The sequence below is a fragment of the Achroia grisella genome, unplaced genomic scaffold, assembly GCF_030625045.1.
Source record: "Achroia grisella isolate CSIRO2021 unplaced genomic scaffold, CSIRO_AGI_Agris_v1 utg17285, whole genome shotgun sequence".
NCBI classification, from domain to species: domain Eukaryota; kingdom Metazoa; phylum Arthropoda; class Insecta; order Lepidoptera; family Pyralidae; genus Achroia; species Achroia grisella.
The window spans coordinates 105,694-124,934 of record NW_026712674.1 but is presented as its reverse complement, the minus strand read 5'-3'; the positions used below and the strand labels follow the sequence as shown (position 1 = coordinate 124,934).

Sequence of the window (19,241 nt, the reverse complement as noted above, 5' to 3'; positions counted from 1 at the left end):
AATTCCCTGCACGGCCTCAACACACCTCAACACATCCCTCTCCCACTCCTGCCTACGACTGTCCGCGTCCCCCCCAGAGTACTTGGGACGGCCCACCCCCGGCAAACCCGGTGCGGTGGGGGAGGATTCTCCGGCCGCGGAGCGACCGGTACCTCCCTGGGGTATATCCTTTTTACGTGCAGCCATATTCATGTTTTTCCTTTTTACGGGTGTGGTCCCGGACTCCCGCCAACGACGAAACCGAAATAGAAAATGAAACCAAAAAGACAGAAAGATAACAGACAGACAAAGACAGATAAAAACCAAAGACAAACTAAAACCCGAAATAAATTAAAAGAAAACAAAAAGAAGTAAAAACCCAAACAAAACAAAGAAGAAGGAACAAACAAAAAGAAGACTAAAAAAAGAAAGTTGGGCGGGTTCCTGACTCCGGGATCCTCGACTTTTGTCGAGGCATAGGAATCCGCAACCCGCCCAACCTGCCGGGCTACTGGCCGACATAGTAGCCGTATCCCGAAGGAACGACTACTATCCCGCCCGGGGCGTACCAGAACCAAACCATTGCTCGGCCACCGTTCCCCGCGGACGTATCCACGAGGATGGGGAAGCCTCCCAATGGCAGGCCCATACTTGGAGGTTGCCCGACCCACGCCCCTAACCTAACCTAACCTAACCTAACCTAACCTAACCTAACCTAACCTAACCTAACCTAACCTAACCTAACCTAACCTAACCTAACCTAACCTAACCTAACCTAACCTAACCTAACCTAACCTAAACCTAAACCTAAACCTAAACCTAAACCTAAACCTAAACCTAAACCTAAACCTAAACCTAAACCTAAACCTAAACCTAAACCTAAACCTAAACCTAAACCTAAACCTAAACCTAAACCTAAACCTAAACCTAAACCTAAACCTAAACCTAAACCTAAACCTAAACCTAAACCTAAACCTAAACCTAAACCTAAACCTAAACCTAAACCTAAACCTAAACCTAAACCTAAACCTAAACCTAAACCTAAACCTAAACCTAAACCTAAACCTAAACCTAAACCTAAACCTAAACCTAAACCTAAACCTAAACCTAAACCTAAACCTAAACCTAAACCTAAACCTAAACCTAAACCTAAACCTAAACCTAAACCTAAACCTAAACCTAAACCTAAACCTAAACCTAAACCTAAACCTAAACCTAAACCTAAACCTAAACCTAAACCTAAACCTAAACCTAAACCTAAACCTAAACCTAAACCTAAACCTAAACCTAAACCTAAACCTAAACCTAAACCTAAACCTAAACCTAAACCTAAACCTAAACCTAAACCTAAACCTAAACCTAAACCTAAACCTAAACCTAAACCTAAACCTAAACCTAAACCTAAACCTAAACCTAAACCTAAACCTAAACCTAAACCTAAACCTAAACCTAAACCTAAACCTAAACCTAAACCTAAACCTAAACCTAAACCTAAACCTAAACCTAAACCTAAACCTAAACCTAAACCTAAACCTAAACCTAAACCTAAACCTAAACCTAAACCTAAACCTAAACCTTGGCCTTACACGCCATCTAGCGCGCACGACTATGATACTTTCCGCTTGTGCAGTAGTGGGCGGGCGCATTACTTTTAGCCGCTATTATTTGGTTTGGACATGGTTGAAGTTTCGTTTTCATCTCCAATGGATACGGATACTTTTTTTTTTTTTTTTTTTTTTTTTTTTTCTGCACGATTGTTATTAAAATTACATAATAGACTACTGGAATTATATGTCAAGTGACAATTAAATTATTAATGTTGGTACCATCGAGACAATATACGGTTTGTTTTTTTTTTAACGTACATACACTATTCAATATGTCTTCAAATTCAGTGGAACAGTTTTGTTCATTTCTATATTAACTTGCTGAGCGGATTGCTGTACGTAACCTAGCTATACGACCTTTGGTTAGAAGTTTAGGTTCTTTTAATGGAATAGCCATCGTCTCGCCACGTGATATTGCAGCTTCTCGTTCTTGGTTGGCCGCTTCTTGCATCGACTTTTTTTTTTTTTTTTTTTTTTTTTTTTTTTTTTTTTTTTTTTTTTTTTTTTTTTTTTCCAGCAGGTATACGCCAAATTTATGCAACATCGTCGTGTTTATTGCTGTATATTATATGTTTATTGTATAATTGGCAAATCTATTGAAGCATTGAGCTCGTTGGGATTTGACAAACCAATTCCCACCTTAATGACTCCGGTGGGCACACCAGCATTCACAGAGTGTGGGTCGGAGCAAGCACCATCGACAACGATCTCGATGCTCCGATCAGCGAGAAAGCTGGCGACCCATTTGCATACCTTCGCAGGCAACCCGTAGGATGGCAACTTTCAAAGAAGAGCTTTGTGCCAAACCCGACCAAAGGCCTTCGCAATATGCAGACTAACAGCTAGGGCTGTGATGTGTCAAATACACTAGAAGATCAGCTGAGCGACCCTGGCGAAAGCCATGCTGACGGTCGGAAATCAACTGGTTCACTTCTAGGTATCGTATCTTTTACACAATCATTGTAAGTTCACATTTTACAAGTCGAAACATGTGAATACTAATTACAAACCAGCACTAATTTATTTGGGTTCAATATAAATATACAATAAGATTAAATCAGTCGTAGTGCTAAGAGCAGACCAGTCTCTACGAGCAGCACTCGTTCACGGGTATGACGGATGAGCCAGCCATCATATGCGCTCTACCATATTTTAGGGAGTCCGATGACCCTAGAATGATGGCTTAAAACGCCGCCAAAAAAAAAAAAAAAAATTCTTGTTAGATATTGCTACCATCTTATTTTCTTTCTTTCTATCTATAAGTTCATCTATCCTATAATAGGCTTTTGAATTGCTTCTCTGTCAGATTGAGATTGTCAGATAAGAAACCGGCTGTCTTATAAAGCTATAAATGCTTTAGTTTTTTTTTTTTTTAAAGCATATTTCATCAGACAGAGTAAGCTGACCTAATTGTTATGTATCTGTCTGTCAGTATGTTCAGTTCCTCAACGTGAGATGTTCCATTGATCTTGCAAAGTTTTCATTTGTTATATTTTATATATATATGCGGCCGTAAATGGTGCTGCGATTATAATCTATATTTATTTCCTGCCTAAATTTAAGATATTAAAGTTTTCTTTCATGTATTTTTTTTTTTTATAGCAGCTATTGGTCAAGCCATAAACAGCGAGCGCGATGATGTCCCCGGGGAGACCCGGGGGCGCGGGGCGTCGGACAATATCGCTGCGGCCGGCTGCCGGCCGCACACAGCGACACACTGATTTTTAACGCCGTAACAACCGCACGCGCATCTTTAGTTTATTTTCATAGCGTTCCGTACTATTAATGTCGGGCTAAAGCATTGTAATATAAGTTCTAGTAATAAACGCATTGGAGAATCTATAACAGTCCACTCTTTCACTCCCTGACGCCAACAAATTGGTCCTTCAACCACTACTTGGACGACTGGAATTTTATTGCGACGCAAGCAGCATCTAACAACGGCGCACTGGCTTCTTTCAACGGCGCATTGGCTTCATTCAACTGCGCACTGGCTTCTTTCAACTGCGCACTTCAACGTTGCTGTTTAGTCTTCCGACCAGAATTCTACGGGTCTTACAACGCACTAAGAGAAGAACAAGAAGAGGATTACCTATATGGATAGTGCATAAAGACCGTGAGATCGTTCCATTATCTTATCTTTACACATCCATCCTAATATCATCTTCACTTTAACTTCTCCATTATCATAATCATTCCATCATAATTACCATTCATGTAATTATCATTTTCATTACAAACCATAAAAGGTTATTGCCATTTACTTCATTAGTTATTTGCAGTCATAGTATATATATGCGTGATTCCATAGTGTACTGCGTAGTACTGCATAATAATGCGTAGATAGTGATTGATTAGCAAATCTTATTATTATTTTAATCACACACAGTCATTTTACGAATTAATCACAATCAATATCATATTCATAACCATAATACGTGGCATTCTTTCACAAAATCATAACGTAATTAATAACATTATAACCTTAAAACAAATAATTGATCTTGCAACTTGTAAATAGTAGAAATGCAATTAATATCATTAGTCTGCGTTTAGTTGCTTCACTAATAACCAATAAGTATACAATATTTCTATTACTGTGTATTAATTTTTGTTTTTTTTTTCCTAGGTCGTTCGGTAGTTCGACTTTGTACTACTGTTTTGTAAAACTGCGAAGCGCGGTGCAGAAACATTAAACAGATTAGTATCGTTTCTATTTGCTACTTTATAAAAATAGTAATTTAAAACAATCACCTATAACAAAATAAAAATAATTATTCTTTTTTATTTCCTTTTATTTGCAATTCAACTTCTTCATCATATAGTATTCATTCAACTCATCTTAATTAACGTTTACAATGTCAGAATCTAAATCAACACAACTAACTCAATTAATTAAAAGACGTGGAACATTTAAAAGTAAACTTACAAATTTTTGCAATTATATTAATATTTTAAAAGAAAGTTCCGCTGTTAGCAATGCAGCCATTCAATTTGAACTGCAAACGCGTATTGATAAAATGGAATTACTATATTCTGACTTTGATAATCTTCAGGGTGAGATCGAGGAACTCGCTGACGATCCTGATCAGAGGTATCAGGAACGAGACGTGTTCGAGAACCAGTATTACTCGGCTGTCGCGACTGCTAAAACCCTGTGCCAGTCATCATCAACTTCGTCACATTCCTCAAATCACGAGGTAAGCTCTCATGATGCTTGTGCGCACAAACACAATAGTTTCGTACGTCTTCCCAAGATACAGCGACCTTTTTACAATGGCAGTTACCAGCATTGGCTTGAATTCCGCGATACCTACATTTCTATAGTTCATTCCAGCACGGTCATTGACGACATAAACAAATTTCATTACCTTCGTGCTTGTTTGCAAGGCAGTGCAGCCCTTGTCATCAAAAGCTTAGATTTTAAGGCCGAGAAATTATGCTGCCGCATGGGAATTGTTGTGCAAGAGGTACGATAATAAACGCTTGCTTGTAAACAATCATGTTCACGCCCTTTTCAATGTAAATGCCATCAAAAAAGAATCTAGTAAAGCCTTGCGTTACATAGTTGATGTCACAAATAAAAATCTTAAAGCTTTGGCTACGCTTGACCAGCCTACAGAAAGTTGGGATACTTTAATAATTTATATGATGTCAACTAAATTAGATATTGTCACAAATAGGGAATGGGAGGAATACAGAAACAATCGCAACGATCCACCTACTCTAGATATTTTTTTAACCTTTTTAACTAACAGAGCAGATCTTTTGGAGACTTTGGAGGAGGCAAAAAATAACAGAGGTAATTCTGAATCTACTCATATTCACAAATCCAATAGCTTTATAATTTCTTCAAGTAAAAATAAATCATTTTCATGTCCATTATGCTATCATGAGCACTATTTATTTAATTGCGATGCCTTCAGAAAGCTACCTGTTGAGACGCGTATTGAAAAGGCTAAGACCTTTAAAATATGCTTAAATTGCCTTCGGCCTGGTCACCACGAATCACGCTCTAAATTGTCACATTGCAAATATTGCAAATCCAAACACAACACGCTTCTTCATCTCGATATTCATAATGAGCCTGTCGCACATGACAGCGTTGTGTTATCTGCTGAACCATCTCAGTCTTTAATTAACACAAACCATATTTTGCTATCCACAGCTATGGTCCAGGTGCTCGACGGCCATGGAAAATCACATGCCGCTAGAGTCTTATTAGACAATGGAAGCACAGGAAACTTTGTCACAAAGGAATTTTGTGCCAAACTCAATCTTCTTACCAACTCTACGAATTCAAGAGTAACAGGCATCAATCAACAGGTATCCACGAGTTCATTGTCATGCTCTCTTACATTGGAGTCTTATTGTGGTGGCTACAGGACGGATATCAATTGTTTCGTTTTACCTAACATCACGGCCTTACTTCCAAATACATATATAGATGTGCATAACTTAGAAATACCGCCTGGGGTTTGCTTAGCCGATCCAAATTTCAACGTGCCGTCATCCATTGATATCCTTGTAGGTGCGGACGTCTTCTGGAATGTGATCGGTACAAATCGTATCCAACTAGGCAAGCACAAGCCAACTCTTTTGAAACCAAACTCGGTTGGTTGGTTTCTGTGGGCTAATTATGTAACTTCGTTCGCAACGATTTTCGTATGTAACGTAGTGAAAATGACGTCATCTGTCAATAATGCGATCATATTGACGCCATTTGACGCTGTCAACTAGCATTGCAACGTAAACGCAACTTTACATATCGATAAAAATTATTTCTATCGAATGTCGATTTAGTAACCTCGTTGCAACGTCACGTAATCGCTATTTTGCCGAAATGACAGCGTGGAATTGAAACGGTTTTTACATTATGAGAAACAATTTAGAAGGTGTTTCTTTTGGTTACAATCTTTAAAATATCAGCATTAGCAGCATTATTTATCTTGTTTTGGTAATTTTCAGTATTACATATATTTTTATTATATTAAATATTACGTAGAAAGTCGTGAAAAGGTTTTAAATTTATTAAAATGGGAAAATTGTCACGACTCACAACATGACATCAGTGTTGCCAATTCGATATTTTATTTTCGTCCCAAATCACATAGAATGTTGTATTAACTAGAGTAAATGTTTAATATAAAATTAGGGTTGATTATGATATTAATATAATTAAAAAACTATTTCAATGAATACGGTGCTCTGTGAACGGAATACAACGTTTATGATGCTCTGTGATTTGTTTAAAGTAAATAAATTTATTTGTTTAAAGTTTTTACAATTATGTACAAATTTAAAAAGATGTGCCCATATCATTCTAAATTTATATGGATACTTACGTACTTACCTAGGTATCTATAGCAGAAAAGAAAATTTAATTTGTAGGTTTTTTTTTTTTTTTTTTTAATACTACTATGGTGGCAAACAAGCATACGGCCCATCTGATGGTAAATGGTTACCGTAGCCTATGGACGCCTGAAGCACCAGGGGTGTCACGTGCGCGTTGCCGACCCTTAAGAAACCTTAATATACCCTTCTTGAAAAACCCCATGCTGTAGTCTCGTGAGAAAACCTCGGCAGGAAGTTCATTCCACAATCTAAGTGTACGCGGGAGGAAGCTCCTCTGAAACCGCACTGTCCGAGACCACTTAGGTTCCAGCGTGTGGGAATGAATTCCCTGTCGATGGCGAGCGGTGCGATGGTGAAAGGTGGCCGTAGGCATCATGTCGAACAATTCCTCAGAACACAGTCCGTTGTATAATCGGTAGAACACACAAAGCGAAGCGAAGTCTCGCCTCAAACTAAGTGGCTCGATACCGTCAGAGAGATTGGGATCATCGACAATTCTCATAGCACGTCTCTGAACCGAGTCAAAAGGACCGAGCTGGTATCCAGGTGCTCCTGCCCAAAGATGAGAGCAGTACTCCATGTGCGGCCGAACTTGAGACTTATATAAGAGGAGTCTCTGGTCCGCAGTGAAGTACCGCTTCGCTCTATTGAGCACACCGAGTTTTTTGGATGCCAGCTTAACCTTTTCTTCGAGGTGACTACGGAACTCAACTGTGCTAGAGATGTCGATACCGAGAATCCCAATACTCTTAGAGATGGTAATGGACGTGTTCTGGAATTGCGGAGCCACAGCAAAAGGGGTTTTCTTAGCGGTGAACGCGCAGGCTTGTGTCTTGGTAGGGTTGAATTGAACTAAGTTCAGTCGCCCCCAATCGGAGACTCTGGTAAGAGTACTCTCGATTTCAGACACAAGCTGTTCGCGGTTTGCCTCCACAACGGAAAGAGGGATATTAGCACGGCCCGTGTAAAATGCGTCCCCAGTACTGTCATCCGCATAACAATGAATGTTAACTGTAGTTAACAAATCATTGATATGCAGCAAAAACAGTGTCGGGGAGAGAACGGAGCCTTGCGGGACGCCAGCGTTAATGTCCATGCTATCGGAGCAACTACCGTCGACTACGGTTTTGATGCATCTGCCAGACAAAAAACTAGCGACCCATTTGCATAATCCCTCTGGTATACCGTACGAGGGCAATTTCGATAGAAGACCTTGATGCCAAACCCGATCGAATGCCTTCGCCATGTCAAGGCTGACTGCCAATGCCTCACCTTTACTCTCGATGGCAAGAGCCCAACGGTGTGTGAGATACACTAAAAGATCACCAGTTGAGCGATTATGGCGAAAGCCATATTGACGATCGCTCAATAGATCGTGATCCTCTAGGTATCCCAGGAGCTGTGTGTTAATTACACGCTCCATCACCTTGGAGTAGAGATGCGATAGCGATAGGCCTGTAGTTCGATGGGTTTGATCTGTCGCCCTTTTTTGGCACAGGGTGCACAAGGGTGGTCTTCCATGAAGACGGAAATTGCCCAGAGGAGTACGAAAGCGCGAAAAGGCGCGTGAGTACGGGACACAACTCCGGAGCACACTGCTTTAACACCAATGCCGGTATGCCGTCTGGCCCATTCGACTTGTGGACGTCAAGAGACAGTAACTCTCGCCGGACACGCCGTTGCGTTACGGATATTTCCGGCATAGAGTTACCACACCATGGGTTGGTAGTAGGTATGGTGTCCCCGGCGTCCAAAGTCGAATTTGAGGCAAAAAGAGCGCACAACAAATCGGCCTTCTCTTTTGCACTGATTGCCAAGTTATCATCCGGCTTCCGTAGTGGTGGTAAGGACGACTGACTAAAGTTACCTTCGGCAGCTTTGGCAAGCGACCAAAAGGCACGACTTCCAGAAGGATGTCGTGCTAGTCGTTCACCAATTTTACTGACGAAGTCGAATTTGGCTCTAGCAATTACTCTCTTACTAAACCTGGATGCAGCATTTAAATTCCGCCTTGCATCAGATACGTCAACATCACTGTTGGAACGAGCCGTGGTCCAAGCCAGATAAGCAGTTTGTTTAGCCTGTCTGGCTTCTCTGCATGACCTATTAAACCACGGTCGCTTTTTCGCCCCTGAAGAAACAAGCAGATTTGGAATAAAACATTCCATACCCGCAAGTATGACTTCAGTAAAGGCGGCTGTACAGGTATCGACGTCTTCTGATGCAAAGCAGTACTGCTTCCATGGGTACGATGCGTAAAATTCTCGCAATCTGTCCCAATCTGCAGATTTATAATGCCATATACGACGTTGACAAGGAGGTCGGGATATAGCAGGTTTTGTGCACAGTACCTGGGATCGGATAAGGCAGTGATCTGAAGAACCAAGTGGTGCCTCCACGGTCACTGAATATCCGTCCGGTCGTGTAGTCAGCAGAAGGTCCAGTAAGGAGCTCGTATGGGTCTCGATATCAGGTATTCTCGTTGGAGAATGAACCAGTTGCGAGAATCCATAGGCCAGAGCAAACTCGTGAGCAGTTCTCCCCGCGTGGTCGGTGAGCCGAGAACGGAGCCACTCGATGTGATGGGCATTGAAGTCTCCAAGTATCACTAGACTTGCGGAGGGATACTGCTCAAGAACTTTATCAGACGTCAATTGAAGGTGCTCAAACAGACGAGTCGTATCCTCATCACCGCTATGAGACCTGTACAGGCACGCATAGATGCCGGTGTAGTCACCCTGATCAATGCGAACCCATAGGATTGACAGGTCTTTTTCTTCTAGACCAAGAAGGCGGCGACAGCAGATATCTTCCCGGACATACAAACAAACCCCGGCACGACGCACAAATTTGTGCTCGAGTTTATACCCAGGGTACAGCAGGTATGAAGTGTCAGCCGGAGAGGATATCTGCGTCTCCGTAAGGAATAAGAGGGTCGGCTTTGCGGTCTCAAGGTGATGGTGGACCGCATTGATGTTTCCGTGAAGTCCCCTGATATTACAGAAATCCATATCTAATGTGGATTGGGGTGCCGCTGAAGTACTAAGTTTCCTTTTTTTAATGGTAGTATGGCAGTATTTTTTTTTTTTTAAGGTTAAAGGGGAATGGTTGCGCCGTTATCAGAAAGGACAAAAGGTGCATCAATGCACCCCAGCATTGCACAGGTTGGGCGACTTGATGGCACGGCAGCCGGAAGGGCTCCCGGTCCCCCCACTGGTGTAGCAGCCGGGTCCACTCCGGTCTCCTCCTCCGGCACGACTACTACACCAGAGATTATGCACAGGCGGCGGTTCAGCCTCCCAGGGCGGAGATTATGTAATCCCTGGGTTCGGGAACCCAACAACCTGCGGGCGGCCAGCGGTTAGCCGTTTCACCGGGTCTCCCTGAACGCCGCGCCACCACGTCGCGCCTATGCAATCCCGAGGCACTGTTGGACACACAGGTCCACCAATACCAGCACAACCCATCCCCATGGGGCTCTGGTCACCTTACTCACCACAGGAACACAGTGCTGTTGTGTAGTGCAAGTACAGCACTGTTTGGCTGTGGTTTTCCGCTTGGTGGAGGTACTACGCCAGTTCGGGCCGCCCCAAATCGAGCAAGATGTACCGAAATACATCTTGCTGTGCCCTCCCTTCTTAAAATTAATATTAATATTATTAATGATTATAAATAGTTTGTATAAAATATGCTTTTATATTCATAACTAGAGGGTGCGTGTGTGCGCGGGCCTCAAGAGGCCCGCGAGGCGTTGTCGTTGATTTTTTTTGTGAAGACGGTTTTCTTTTCGTTGTTAGAGTTGTCTGTTTTGATACGATTAGGTGACTTCCTATTGTAACAGTGAATTTCTGTTTCACGTGTACCATATATACCTGTGGCGAAACTTTGTATTGTAATGGTCACAATACAAAACCTAACCTAACCTACCTTTCTGTATACTATATTAGTCTGGGGTCAAAGTGTTTAATGTAGAGATCATAATACGAAACCTAACCTAACCTACCTTTTTGTTTACTATATTATTCTGAGGGCATAATTTCTACTGTAAGAGTCGCAATACAAAACCTAACCTAACCTACCTTTCTGTATACTATATTAATTTGGGTTCACAGTTTCTAATGTAGAAATCATAATACAAAACCTAACCTAACCTACCTTTTTGTATACTATATTATTCTGAGGCCATAATTTCTACTGTAAGAGTCGCAATACAAAACCTAACCTAACCTACCATTCTATATACCATTTCGACTTTTTATTTTTTTTTATTTTGGCTTAGCTACCCGGGTGACAAAAACATTTCGTCCATACATTGTCAACTCCTTCTAATAGTTTACTATGAAAACCGATGTAACATCTTACATCGGTTTTCATAGTAAAGTTTTCCAAATAATTTTGATAAAAGCCTTAGGGTTATTATTTATCGTAGGTAAAGGACCTATGATAAATAATAACCACTCAACACTCTTTTAATTAAAATATCATAAATATTAAAATCGGAGAAAGTTTTTAGCGCTGGCAATACTAAGATTCAATGCCATCCCATAAAAGCGGACTCGCTGCATGGTTACCATGTACCAAAATAAAAAAATCTTCCAAATTTTGTTCAAAGTCAACCTCGGCGGCCATCTTGGATTTTTCCATTTTGATACTTCTGACGTATATATTACATGACGACAGATATATTTCGTCCATATATTGTACAGAGACACGGTCCTTTTAAAATATTCGGTCGGTTCCTTAGTAAATATTACTTTCTACGAAAATCTATGCATGGTGTTGCCCCTAATTTTACAAAAAATTGCATAAAACTATTAAGATGAGATTTATTATAGATACCCGTCACTTTTATGTTTAAATGTCGAAAAAAAATTTCCCACATTTAAGGTTTGCAAAATTACCCAAAAATCGGGGAAAATTTGTAGCCTAGATAATATTTCGAATCGAAATCTACCATGGCTCAATAAAGGTCGACTCGCTGCAGGGAAGCCAGGTACCCCAAAATATATTCCTAAATTTATCATCAGAGATAAAATACTTAAACTCGGCCGCCATCTTGGATTTTTCCTTTTTGAATATTTTTAACTTATCCACTTTGGTGACAGTAACATTTCCATACATTGTACAGAGCTAAGGTGACTCCTTCTAGTAGTTCCTTAGTACTGTTTACTATGAAAATTAGTTAATACTTCGCACCGAGAGTTTCCATTCCTCAATACAAGTCAATTCGTTGCAGGGATGATAGGTGCCACAAAACTGAATTTTAAAAAGTTCTTAAAATTGTCATCATAGATAAAGTATCCTAATTCGGCCGCCATCTTGGATTTTTCCTATTGAAATACTTTTAACATATACACAGAGCCCAGGTTACATACACCTAGGACTTCCTTAGTACGGTTTACTATGAAAATCGATGTATGGTGTTGCCAGGAGGTTTTGACAAAAACCACCTAGGGCCCTTTGGGGGATGATTTTGGACCAACGCTCATAACTGTTTTGTTCAACTTAACGAAAAAAATAATTTCCCACGTTTTTTAATTTTTCTCCGAAACTAACCCAAAATCGGGGTATTTTTTTAGACCAGGTAATATTTTCCATCGAGAGTTCCCACTGCTCCATAAAAGTCAACTCGCTGCAAGGATTAAATGTACCCCAAAATTGAATTTTAAAAAGTCCCTAAAATTGTCAACATAAATTAAGTACCCTAACTCGGCCGCGATCTTAGATTTTTACTTTTTAATACTTTTGACGTATTCACCCAAATGACAGAAACATTTCGTTCATACATTGTATAGAGCCTCGGTGACTCCTTCTAGTACTTATTCTCTAAGAAAACAGATGTAAGGTGTTGCCAGATAATTCCGACAAAAACCAGCTAAAATCAATAGGGGGATTGTTTTTAACAGATTTTCATCATTCTTTTGTTTGAAATGTCCAAAAAATATTTTCCCACTTTTTAGGACCTATCTCAAAAATTACCCTATAATCGGGGAAAATTTTCATACCAGGTAATACTTTGTGTGGAAACACATCATCTCTCCATAGAAGTCGACTGGCTGTGGGGTTGCCAAGTGTCCTAAAACTACATTTAAAAATATCCCAAATTTTCTCCGAAAAGCAAAACTCCCCTATCTCTGCCGCCATTTTGGATTTTTACTTCTTAATACTTTTGACGTATTCACCCTAGTAGCAGAAACATTTCGTCCATACATTATGTAGAGCCTCGGTGACTTCTTCTTGTACTATTCCCTAAGAAAACTGATCTGAGGTGTTGCCAGATAATTTTGACAAAAACCACCAAAAATCCTTAAGGGGATGACTTTTGACAGATTTTCATCATTCTTTTGTTTGAAATGTCGAAAAAAAATTTTCCCACTTTTTAGGACCTGTCTCAAAAAATACCCCAAAATCGGGGAAAATTTTCATACCAGGTAATACTTTGTGTCAAGAGACATCATCTCTCCATAGAAGTCGACTCGCTGCGGGGTTGCCATGTGTCCTAAAACAACATTTAAAAATGTCCCAAATTTTCTCCGAAAAGCAAAACTCCCCTATCTGTGCCGCCATCTTGGATTTCTAAAATTTCATAATTTTCCCTAGAGGCCGGGTCCTTTGGCTATCCGACGCCGCACAGTCTGTTGAGCTAGCACACTCGTAGGTACCCTATCAATTTCAGTTTTTGAAGCTACATCTCAATTTCAAAATTTGTACCATGTTGTATGGGTGTTGCCAGCAAATATCGATAAAATCCACCTAAACCCCTTCGGGGACGATTTTTGGTAGACCAACAAGACTTTTTCATTTAAAATGTCGAAAAAAATTTTTCCCACTTTATGGGACTTTTCTCCAAATTTAACCCAAAATCGGGGAAATTTTTTAGGCTTTATAAACCTTTCTACTGAGAGTTATCCAAGTCCGTAGGAAGAGACAAGCTTCGAGGTTGCCATGTGCAGCAAAAACGCGATTGAAAATATCCCAAAATTTTTCCAAAAACTAAATCTCCCATAGCTTGGCCGCCATCTTGGATTTCTGAAATTTCATAATTTTCCCTAGAGGCCGGGTCTTTCAGCCTCCCAACGCCCTATAATAAGGATCGGTAGCTCCCCCGCAAGTACCCTAGGAATTTCAGTTTTTGGAGAGACACCCCAATTTCTATTTTGGTCAAACCATGTATGGGTGTTGCCAGCAAATTCCAACAAAACCCACCTAAAACCCTATAGGGGATGTTTCTCGATAGGCCTTGATGCCTCTTTTGTCAAAAATGCCGAAAAAATTTTTTCCCACTTTTTGGGACATTTCTCCCAAATTACCCCAAATTCGGGAATTCTTTTTAGCGCTGGCCATACTTCTTACCGAGACCCATCATCGCCCCATAGAAGCCGACTCGCTGCGGGGTTGCCCTGTATCTAAAAAATGACTTTGAAAATAATCCGGATTTTTAGGACCAAATTCACACGCCCCCAACTCGGCGGCCATCTTGGATTTTCGAAATTTCATAATTTTCCCTAGAGGCCGGGTCCTTCGAGTTTCCTATGCCCCACAACCGGTGTCGCCAGCACCCTCGCAACTACCCTGGGAATTTCGGTTTTTGAAACCCTCGAAAAATTACAATTTTCATTTCCATTTTTCACGCCGCCATCTTGGATTTTATTTTTTTCTTTTAACCTGAAATGCAACCGTTTGCGGCCCGCTACGAACTACCGCTTGAACGAAATCGATCCGACGGAAATTGACAAAGTTCAGCCGCCATCTTGGTCCGCCATCTTGGATTTTCCCAACTTTCGGAATTTTCTCGTGGTCACCCTAGCGTGAGGTACACTTCCCCCATACATCGTCACGACCCCCCGGCACTCCTTCTGGGAGAACAACTATGTCAATCAGTGAGTCACCGTAATGCAGCTTTATATATTATAGATTATTAACCTTATTTTTTCATTAGAATAGAATAGACTTTCTTTATTTTATTTTATTAAATGTCTATTAATAAAATTAAAATAAAAGAACAAGTGAACGCTGCAGTATATTTTGTAATTTTTGAACGCAATAAAAATTGTTTCAAATCAACCAACTAGTGTATTAACCCAATAATTTAAAATGTATCCCTCTAAAGGTATAAGCTATCTAATGTACTGACTTTTTAAATTGGTCGGATTAACAATATTCCGCTGCAACTTCATAGTAGTGTTTTATCGATAGAAATGATTTATGTTGCGGTCATTCGACCTTACTTGATCGCATTTTTTAAATTGAAATGATTTTATATTGCATCACAACTTCAACAGAAACAATTTCATATCGTGTTACAAAAATTAGCCCACTGGTAGCATTTTTCAACCTAGTCCCAAACAACATATATGTATGTTTTCAAACGACCATACCGACTTAACCCGCTTTTGGGAACTAGATACAATTACATCAAATTATGAGTTCACTCCAGAAGAACAGGCATGTGAACGTGATTTTATAAATTCTACACAGCGTAACATAGATGGACGGTTTGTAGTTTATATGCCGCTCAGGGAGCCTCCTGACGTTTTAGGCAATTCATATAATGCTGCAAAAAATAGATTTCTTTCCCTTGAGCGTCGCTTAGAAAGAGACGTACATTTGAAACGTCTATATATAGAATTTATAAATGAATATGCCAATCTGGGACATTTGAATGAAGATACATGTAGTAGTAATAAAAACACAATTCAATGCTACTTGCCACATCATGGCGTCCTTAAAACTAGTACAACCACACAACTACGTGTTGTATTCGATGGTTCTGCCCCTACGTCCTCAGGCAAGTCTCTTAATGACATACAACGCGTAGGTCCTACTGTGCAGGACGATTTATTAGCTATATTATTACGCTTTCGACAACATAAATTTGTTGTGTCAGCCGACATTGAAAAAATGTATCGGCAGATATTATTACATGAATCACAACGTCCATTACAAAAAATATTATGGAGGTTCGATCCCTCCCACCCAATTAAATCATATATCCTAAATACACTTACTTACGGCACGGCATCAGCGCCGTTTCTAGCCACTAGATGTCTCACACAATTAGGTCATGAGTCCAGTGATTCTCAAGTAAAACGCGCTATTTGTCATGATTTTTATGTTGACGATTTTTTGTCCGGTCATGATACAATTGAAGGCTGTATATCATTATGTCAAGGTGTTATTGATACACTTCATTCAGCCAAATTTAATTTAAGAAAGTGGCATTCAAATAATTTGTTTATTTTAAATAGTATAAACCAAAATAATGTGCAAAAACATTAGGTATTTATTGGAAGTGTTCAACTGATTATTTATCATTTTCTATTAATATTACACCTCAAGATAAAGTAACAAAGAGATTTATTTTGTCTACAATTTCGCAAGTGTTTGATCCTCTAGGTTTAGTATCACCATGCATTGTTGAAGCAAAAATATTAATGCAAAAATTGTGGATACATAAATGCTCTTGGGATGAAAGGGTCCCAAAAGACATAGAAATTATTTGGTCAGAGTTTATACAGTTTCTAGCACAGTTAAATAAACTTGAAATTCCTAGGTGCATTAAAAACGACAAAACAAATAAAACAGAAATACATATATTTACAGATGCTTCGGAGAAGGCATATGGTACATGCATATACGTAAGAAGTATAGCTAGCGATGAATCAATTGATGTCCGTCTTTTGGCTTCCAAAAATAAGATAGCTCCAATTAAAACCACCACCATTCCACGACTTGAACTATGTGGCGCGCTCTTAGGAGCACGACTATTCATGAAGGTAATGACGTCGGTTACTCTTGAATTTAGTCGTAGTGTATTTTGGACTGATTCTACCATCGTCTTAGGCTGGCTCTCTTCTCCACCAAACCATCTTAAACCATTCGTACGTCACCGAGTTTTAGAAATACAAGAAAATTGTCATTATTGGCGGTATGTACCTACCAAATCGAACCCGGCAGATTTAGTGTCTCGAGGTGTTAGAGCAGATTTATTAGGTAATTCCTCGTTGTGGTGGACAGGCCCTGCTTTCTTAAAATTAGATTCCTCTCAATGGCCAACTAATCCAAATAAATACACTTCCAATTTACCAGAAACAATTCAAACATTCCATATTAATAACAAGCTATCAATAAATAATAATAACACCAATTTAATTTCATCACTAATAAATAAATTTTCATCGCTTACAAAATTACAACGTGTACTTGCATTTGTCTTAAGGTTCATTAATAACTGCCATAAAAATGCAAGTAAATTACACAATAACTTATCATTATTAGAATTAAATAATGCCACAAATGTTCTATTACGTACAGCTCAGCAGGATTCATTCCCTGAGGAACGTGAGTTACTATTACTCAATAAGCATTTACCCCATAAAAATAGACTTCTGTCATTGACACCGTTTGTTGGTTCTGACTACCTCATCCGCGTGGGTGGCAGGCTTAGTGAATCTCACTACGACTACAACGTCAAACATCCTATCCTTCTATCAGGTAAACATCGCTTATGTGAATTAATATTCGAAATGCTTCATAAAACATCATCTTAGGCGCGTTTTGGACATGACTCACTTAAACTATGAAGAAATGGCTACTCTTCTTATTCAAATAGAAGCCATCCTAAATTCTCGCCCCCTCACACCTCTATCTGATAATCCATCCGACTTATATCCCCTTACTCCTGCTCACTTCCTTGTTGGACGATCTCTGATCTGTTTGCCACATCCTGATATCGTCAATCGCCGAGCTAGCTCTCTTCAGCGTTTCCAACGCATCGAGCTACTCAAGCAACACTTCTGGAATCGATTTTCTAATGAGTATGTTGTATGGCTCCAACAGAAAACCAAATGGCACCGGTCCTATGGCGAGCTGAAAGAGGGAATGTTCGTCGTTATCAAGGAGAAGACGTCTGCTCCATTGATGTGGCTTCTGGGACGCGTTGTACGTGTCCTGCCTGGAAGAGACGGCATAGCAAGGGTTACAGACATCCAAACAAAGAGGGGTGTCATACGCCGGGCATACAATACCATATGCCCCCTGCCTGTCAAGAGCTATAAACAGCGAGCGCGATGATGTCCCCGGGGAGACCCGGGGCGCGGGGCGCGGGGCGCGGAGCGCGGAGCGCGGGGCGCGGAGCGCGGGGCGCGGGGCGCGGGGCGCGGGGCGCGGGGCGCGGGGCGCGGAGCGCGGGGCGCGGGGCGCGGGGCGCGGGGCGCGGGGCGCGGGGCGCGGGGCGCGGGGCGCGGGGCGCGGAGCGCGGGGCGCGGGGCGCGGGGCGCGGGGCGCGGGGCGGGGCGCGGGGCGCGGGGCGCGGGGCGCGGGGCGCGGAGCGCGGGGCGCGGGGCGCGGGGCGCGGGGCGCGGGGCGCGGAGCGCGGGGCGCGGGGCGCGGGGCGCGGGGCGCGGGGCGTCGGACAATATACCTGCGGCCGGCTGCCGGCCGCACACAGCGACACACTGATTTTGAACGCCGTAACAACCGCACGCGCATCTTTAGTTTATTTTCATAGCGTTCCGTACTATTAATGTCGGGCTAAAGCATTGTAATATAAGTTCTAGTAATAAACGCATTGGAGAATCTATGACAGTCCACTCTTTCACTCCCTGACGCCAACAGCTATTTTTGTTTATAAAAGATAATGCTCGCATGACGCCTCTAAGCACCCAAGTACTCTCCGCTGGCAAACGTGATCTCAGTATCTCACTTGCGTCGAGTCACCAGCGAAATTCGCCAGACAGAGAGATACGAGTAAATTAGTTTTCGGCCTGGCCCATGGACTGCTTGTACTAATTTCCATCATGTATTGAAATTCCTATTTGCAGCCTTATTTTTTCTAACGACTTTTGTGCCTATTGTATTACCGAACGGATGAGACCGCTTCTAGGAAGCCGGTGGAAATGTGCAATCGTTGGTGGTGCGCAGGATCTCTTGTTTTCCCAGGTATCGTCTTGATCACGACGGGGTCACCAATGTTGCGGGTTAATATTACGATGTTGTCGGTCGAGACGATGTATATTACAGAGAGTAATAGACTGTAAATATGTACAGAAAAAAAAAAAATATCTTATATACTAAATGACAATAGGAAAATGTAAGGTGAGATGACACAGTTTAGACACGGCAGTGCTCAGTATACAATATTGGACTTGTCTTACTAGATATTATTATTTTGATGTACCCAGATACATCAAAATAATAATGGCTGTGTCCCATAAACTTATTACAAGCACTTTTGAATAGTCATAGTCAGTCGTTTTGATTCTACCACTCATTCAAATAACTATTTATATTATTTTCATT

General features: G+C 41.0%; 1 protein-coding gene across 1 annotated transcript; it reads left to right on the top strand.

Moving 5' to 3' along the window:
* Window positions 1-4,565: 4,565 nt before the first annotated feature.
* On the top strand, window positions 4,566-18,014 carry LOC131841483 (uncharacterized). Its single transcript, XM_059189804.1, has 3 exons — window positions 4,566-4,786; window positions 5,345-5,912; window positions 17,781-18,014. The coding sequence occupies exons 1-3, from the start codon at window positions 4,566-4,568 to the stop codon at window positions 18,012-18,014; spliced, it is 1,023 nt and encodes a 340-aa protein (XP_059045787.1).
* The last annotated feature ends 1,227 nt before the right edge of the window (window positions 18,015-19,241 follow it).

Excerpts from the sequence above, each read along its gene's own strand:
- LOC131841483 (XM_059189804.1), top strand. The coding sequence starts at position 4,566 with ATGCAGCCATTCAATTTGAACTGCAAACGCGTATTGATAAAATGGAAT. Across the intron at positions 4,787-5,344 it reads CACATTCCTCAAATCACGAG|AGCAGATCTTTTGGAGACTT; the intron begins GTAAGCTCTCAT and ends TTTAACTAACAG. Across the intron at positions 5,913-17,780 it reads TAACAGGCATCAATCAACAG|AAAACCAAATGGCACCGGTC; the intron begins GTATCCACGAGT and ends TGGCTCCAACAG.